This window comes from Pundamilia nyererei, unplaced genomic scaffold (genome assembly GCF_000239375.1).
Source record: "Pundamilia nyererei isolate P.nyererei 1_Seehausen unplaced genomic scaffold, PunNye1.0 scaffold00094, whole genome shotgun sequence".
NCBI classification, from domain to species: Eukaryota; Metazoa; Chordata; class Actinopteri; order Cichliformes; family Cichlidae; genus Pundamilia; species Pundamilia nyererei.
In genome coordinates, this window is record NW_005187495.1 from 1,467,647 (window position 1) to 1,474,833 (window position 7,187).

Here is a 7,187-nt window from a genome sequence, read left to right on the forward strand (position 1 = left end):
TTGCGCGCCTTAACTTCTTGATGCGTCTTAACGGCGCAGTGCAGCCTCGTGGTTCTCACTCGCATCACTAAGCGCTGTAAACATCGTTTGCATCGCTCAGTTTTCTTCTCTAATCTCGATATTACTCGTTCATCGGTCAGTAGAAAAGAGTTTTAATTTGAAGGCCACATCCTCTGTCTTCCGGTCTCATCCTTTCTAACTCTGACAGCTGGAGGCATCTGTCCGCGCGCACCCAGCCAGCCAGACAAGACGCGCACCCTCTCTCCGGTCATATCCGCTGCCCACGGGCTAGAAGACTCCAATTAGAAAAGCAGGAGCGAGTTACGCGCACTTACTGAACTTCACCTGTTTTGATTTTTCTCTTCTTGGACCCCCACTCTGTCCTCTGTCACGATTCCTCCCCAGAGCCGCTCCTCGGGTTTTTTATCTTCCATTGGTCCCCGAACGGCGCGGAGGAAGTGGTCCGTGGTGTTTCTGGTGACCGCCGTCGCGATGGTTTTGTTAGTTCTCGCCATCGCTGTCCCATTACTGCTGATCCGCACCTCTAAAACCACCGCTCATTACTATGAGATGATGGGCACCTGCCGGATGGTTTGCGACCCGTACAGTCCCAAACCGGGAGGCGCCACGGCCATGGAGGTGATCCAGAACCTGAACGGGGCGGCTCCGCTGCCGCCGATGGCGCAAGGGAGCCGCGGGGAGCCAGGGCGACCGGGTAAACCTGGACCCAGGGGCCCACCGGGCGAACCGGGACCCCCTGGCCCCAGGGGCCCACCGGGAGAGCGCGGCGACGTAAAACTATCCTTCCCTGCGCTGACCGGAGGTGCGGGGGGTGACAACGGCGAGACAGAGGTAGCCAACGCCACTGCGAGCGGTTTCAGGATCGCTTTCTACGTCGGTCTGAAAAATCCGCACGAAGGATATGAGGTGTTAAAGTTTGACGACGTGATTACAAACTTGGGGAACCATTACGATCCGAGCACCGGGAAGTTCACCTGCCATGTGTCCGGGATCTATTTCTTCACTTATCATGTGCTGATGCGAGGAGGAGACGGGACGAGCATGTGGGCCGACCTGTGCAAGAACGGGCAGGTAGGAGGGTAGCTTCAGACGGGGAAAGCGGGAGCACTAACAGTTTATAAAGTAAATTCATAACTATTCAAGTTTATGTAGATATACATAAAATGGCTTTTTTCCTCGTGCCGAAATACATATTTTACGCACCAAAAGCGCACACGGAGGTAGAGGACTCCAAACGAATTGTGGAAGCAGATATATCTTTAATGTTTTTAGCATAACACCAGCGGCATTTCTAGTTCTCTATAAGCCTGTCTGTGCGCTCTGTTTGACGGTAGCGCTCATGCGTAAATCCATTTAGATGAGACAGCTTCAGTTGGATGTGGGGTCAGACAGGAGGGTTGACATCATTAGTTCAGGGTTCAGTTCAGACTTAGGGCCAAATTTTGCACTATTCTATTTTCCTCCACGTTTTTTTTAACCTGACGTCCCCTTAACCTCACACTTGGTAGCTAAAAGTTGGAATCTATCCATTTTACGCACCACTGCTGCTTCCCTTTGCCTCTCAGGTATATGTGAACTTTTCTGCTTTCTCCTATTTCAGTGTTCGTTACAGGAACTCTTTCTCTCTCTTTCTCTTTAACCAGGTTCGAGCCAGTGCCATAGCTCAGGATGCAGACCAGAACTATGACTACGCCAGCAACAGTGCTGTACTGCATTTGGACTCTGGAGATGAGATCTACGTCAAGCTCGACGGCGGCAAAGCTCATGGAGGAAATAATAACAAATACAGCACCTTCTCTGGCTTTATCTTATACCCAGACTAATCACGCTGCAGCACATCCTTGGACAGTCACTGAATATAGTTTACAGTAAAGAATATGATCAACTTGGTTTCTGTTCTTTTGAATAGGTGCAACATTAGTGGCTTTATCTGCAACTTGTTGTTCTGTTACTTCAGTCAAAGATCCTTTTTGTATATTTATTTGAACTTAAGTTCACCTGGAGGTTGCTGTCATTAGTGCGTGTGTGATACCTTAGTGTGAAGAAACAAATGCTCCAGATAATTTAGAGCATCCCTGGGAGAAAATATTACCTGAGCTCCTTTCTGAAATGCTATGGAGGCAACAGGTCTGAAGACGTAAAGCTAACAACTGGATGCTTACAGGCTGAGAGGGTCTTCTGAAGCCACATGTGTGTTAAAAGTATGCAGTATTTCAAAGACAATATGAAGAAATCAAGATGTAAACTGAAGGTCGGATAAGCAGTTTTCAGAGTATAAATTAGCCAGTAATGTTTGCCCTTGTGGCCTGTCAATAGCAGCAGTGAAAACATTCATGGCAAAATCAATCCATTCAGTGAGTTCTGACCTTTCAGGGAGCTGGAGGGGGAAAAGAAGGAAGCTGTCGTCATTTTATTGTACTGTCCAGCTATATTTAACTTCCTCTAATAGATTATGAGCAAAACTCAAAAATCATAGTTTGTGGAAAGTTAAAGGGGATATCTCATGTTAATTTCCAGTTCCATATTTTAGTCTTGCATTCAAGTAGAGTAGATTTGCATGAGTCACAGTTAAAACCAATTCTTATTTATCAAATATTGGGCCTTAATGCAGCCTCTCAGTTTATCCTCTGTTTGAAAAAAATCACTTTACCTACTTTCCAACTCCCCTTAAGACACCTTTCTTCTGGTTTGTGTGCCTGTGATGGTCATATTAGGAACATCCTTTCTGTAGGATATCATACCAATCCAAGAATAGAGCAAACTGGCAGAAATAAAGCATTTAGAGTAATCTGAAGTCCAAAGTGTAAATTTTGGCTCACTTGAACAAGTTTAGCACACTTACAACAAAAAAGTTATTTTATTGACAGAGCTTTCCCACTAGCTAGCTATAGCTATCAGTTAGCACGCTCAGAAGTTTATAAATATACTTTCCCCAAATTCATTAAAATTCTTTGTTGAATAAAATTATGTATAACCACAAAAGAATATTACATCCATAAAAGGCAAAGGGCCCAGATGAAATATAAAGATTTTTTGACTGAGTTATGCTAACACATCCCTGGCTAGCTAGCATAACTGTAGCTAGCCCACCAGATAAAACAGTTTACCCATACTTCTGTTCATGTAGGTCTAAGGGCTTGTGAGTAGTTTCTACAAGTTTCTAAAGTGACAAAAACGGTTCCACCAAACCAGGTGCTTGGGATCATACTGACACACTGTTATTTACTTCTGTCCTTATTTCTTTTCCCCCATTGCTAACAATCAAGCACATCACCACCAGTATGCATGGGTAATTGGAGCAGCAACTTAAAAGTAAGGTGTATATTTTTTTCATATCCATCTTTAAACAATAATAAGGCATCAATATCCATGACAAAACTTTTTTTTTCTTGGTGTATTAAACCATCGCGTTAACATTGGCTTTCAAATGTGGTTTCAGTGTAAGTGATGGAGGAACTAAATACAAAGTGTAAAGCAAAATGTCATGTTCAGGAGTCGTATACCTGTTTGTGCTTTAATTTTCCCTTCAAGAGTAGCACAGAAAGATGTTAAAGAGACAGACGAATGAAGTGTGGTACTAAAAGAGTGCAAATTTTGGAGGAGATGTTGCGATTGTGTGGCTATGGAACGCTGCCACGGATGTATCCAATAATGTTTAGCTGGGACAGGAGGAAATATTAAAGTAATTTCTTTATTCATATGAGCATTGTTTTAAGATAGTCTTGAAAAAAAATATATTAATCCTTAAAATGGGACTGCAGTACATTTAACTCTTCAGTCAGTGGAAACTGCCAGAGCTTAAAGACATGGAAGACATTCACTGTGACAAGGAAATCTGTGGTGCTTTGAATAGTGTCCAGCGTCTTACAAAGTAACTAATCACCACACGTGAAAGATACACATGGATGTCTCACGTCATTACTGAATCTGTTCTGTTCTCCTCTCACTGACATCAATAAATACTGTTTGACAAAAAGTTTGGTTTGTCTGAGTATCTGTGACCGAGCGAAATCCGGATGAGGACAAGCACATTTCAAAATGCAGATGCAGAAGGGTGAGAGGAGAATGTAAATCTAAGGAAGAAGCAGATGGAATTTGTGTTGAGTTGTTTCACGGCAAACGTAGGTGGAACTGTCATCTGTCTCCTAACGACTTTTGGCGTTTCCGGTTCAATTTTTCACCACAGCTCTGAAATATTTCTGCATACGTTTTGTTTCACACTGGTCTCAAAAACCGTCGCCTGCCTGAATGCATTGCATTGCACTGTAGCCTATAAAGCAGCCTCTCTACAATGTGTCCCTCGGGTTCCAGGTGCCTCTCTAAATGTCCTTTGCTCTGCTGTGGCTTGGAGACATTTTTAGTCAGTGAGCTTGGACACAGGAAGTCTGCTCTCTGGCGTTTTCTACTGCAAACCACTGAAGCTGTAATTATCCAGAAAGGTTACAGTGAGTTCTTTGCATTTTACCACATTAGTCATATTTTGTTTTCTATTTTGGTGTGCTGAATTGATCAATAATTCTTATTTTCATATTCAGAATATATTTGAATAAATAATATCAGTCATGAACTTGGACACAGATATTGGTACTGGCATTTTTAAATTTGTTTTTGACATTTTCTTAACCATCTATCGAAATTAGGATCATGGGTGTCTTTGACATTCACAGACTATATAATGACCAGATGACATGTACCCATGACATGTACCCTCGCTACATTTGAAAATATCTTTTTGCAGAAGAGATTTTCTCTGTATAATACTGAGCAAAAAACTATCACTTCTGTAGCTTACATGCTTTTATTTTGAAGGGCACAAAGCTGGTATTGTGGTTATAAAATACTACAGGAATGAGTCTTAAATCCCAGAAATTAGTTAGTATTTTGCATTTCTTGTTTCCTCTTCTCAATCTACTTTTAATATGTCAGTAAACTATGATGTATTTCAGACTACAAACATTGTTGGTGACATCATCGTGTCAAACCAGCTCAGCTTTAAGCTTTGAAAAAGTGGCAACCTTAGGGGCTGAACAATGATGCCATGATGAAAGTGGCAATGTCTACAGCCTGGTACAAAGAAAGAAAGCAAACAAAATAAACGACAGCGGGGTTCCATCTAGGGCAACATGCTGAGCAGTCCTATGAAAATAGTGAAAACACACCAAACAGAAAGTGATCATTTCACTTGCAAGTGAAAAGATCACTTTCTGTTTGGTGTGATAGGAGACATTTGATGGGATACAAAAGCGTCACTTTTGTATCCCATCAAATGTCTCCTATCGCCTGTTTGCATCCAGCTTTTAAATTACTACCTTTTGGAATCACAAATGGCTGTTGTCTGGGGAAGAAGCTAGCTTTACTACGAGCCATTGAAATCTTTAGTTTTTGCCATTTTATTTGCAAATTCACATCACGGATAAACCTGATGGAAGACTGACAGGGGACAGGACAACCAAGGTTCTATTTTCACACTTCATTGTTTTTCTATTTGATACTATATTTTTTTCTCAGCTCATTAATAAGCACTTTTGTGTTTGGTGTTTTGGTCAACATGTGGTTGTCACAGGTAACAATGCAGGAACTCCAGCAACACTTAAGGGAAGAGGAACAACTTTATTGACTGACCAACGGCTTCGGCTTGTGACCTTAATCAGGGTCATCGATGAAGGCCACAGGTTGTCACAGGTAAGTCACTACAAAAATATGATTTTACAGAATATGTTACATTACTGATTTAGCAGAATGTAAAATATTTGATAGCTCAGTCTTAAATACCTGCAGTAGCCATTTTAATCCATATAACATTGACTGAGAACATTTTTCACGGAGTTATCTTTTTAGTAGCGTTTTTGTGCGTGCGTGCAAACACGATCATTGGAAAAGTTTTGAATGGAACTAAAGTTTGTGATAAAACTTTGTCGGGGTGCAGAGGGAGGTCGTGTTAAAAATACATTAAAATTTGGTTTATATCCACCAAGATCTTTAAGGTCAACTTAATGATTTATTGGCTAAAAATCGACAAAACGCTTATAAATTAGAAATTATGACTCTTACAAGTGTGGTATGTGTTGGCAGCATATAGAAAGTACCATATAAAGATTTAAAATGTCAAACCACATTTGACCTCTGACCTCGCTTTCAAGGTCAATAGAGTGATCTGAAGTTCAAAATTATATAGCTCTATGTAATGATATATAGAGCTCTTTATTAAAGTTATGTTTGTTACTGCCATTGTTTGGATTTTCAGCATATATACATATAGCAAATTATATATGAGGATTCTAAATATCATTTTACTTTCTACCTCTGACCTCTTTAAGTTTAAATAAAATTTCTTTTTTCTTTAAAAGTATGCTTAAAATTCTACTGCCTTTGTTTGTATTTAGAAAGGACATATAGGAAATGATGCTGATATATGAGGACTGTAAATAACATGATACTTAAACTATGAGTTCACTTTTACATTTCACATCTGCTTTTCTTCCAACCCAAAATGTGTTATTTCTTTAAAGGAAGTATTATCAGAAGAAAGAGCTGCCAACATAATTTGAAAAATACTTAGTATAATATTATATAAGGTCAAGTTATTCTTGGTCAGTTTACAAAAACCAGTTTTTTTTATGTACATATAGTACACATGTAACATTCATTGAATTTTTTGGAATATTTGTTTACATTTTTCGTAGCATAGTTAGTTTGTAACATTTTTCGTAACAAACTAACAAAAAATGTTACAATGTAAATGTAACAAAAAAAAGTTACATTTTTTGTTATAATCTAACTTTGTACCAAAAATGTAAACAAATGTTACAAAAAATTCAATGAATGTTACATGTGTACTATATATACATAAAATAATAATAATAATAATAATAATAATAATAATAATAATAATAATAATAATAATTAATACAAAATTTATTGAATTTAAAATGATGTAAAGTGTATTAAAATCAGAAATGAACAAAATCACTAAATATGGATTCTGCTGAGTCCATCTTTTATATACAGTCTATGTTTAAAACTCAACCATAAGCTTCATAATCTTAACCCAAACTATTCAATTCATTTCAATTCAATTTTATTTATATAGCGCCAAATCACAACAAAAGTCGCCTCAAGGCGCTTCATAGATACAGAGAAAAACCCAACAATCATATGACCCCCTA

The 7,187-nt window shown here is 39.2% G+C and overlaps 1 protein-coding gene across 1 annotated transcript; it reads left to right on the forward strand.

Annotated features, from left to right (window-relative positions):
- Nucleotides 1–213: 213 nt before the first annotated feature.
- Nucleotides 214–3,986, forward strand: LOC102193781 (complement C1q-like protein 2). Its single transcript, XM_005739847.2, has 2 exons — nt 214–1,092; nt 1,665–3,986. The coding sequence occupies exons 1-2, from the start codon at nt 493–495 to the stop codon at nt 1,842–1,844; spliced, it is 780 nt and encodes a 259-aa protein (XP_005739904.1). The 5' UTR covers nt 214–492; the 3' UTR covers nt 1,845–3,986.
- Nucleotides 3,987–7,187: the final 3,201 nt, after the last annotated feature.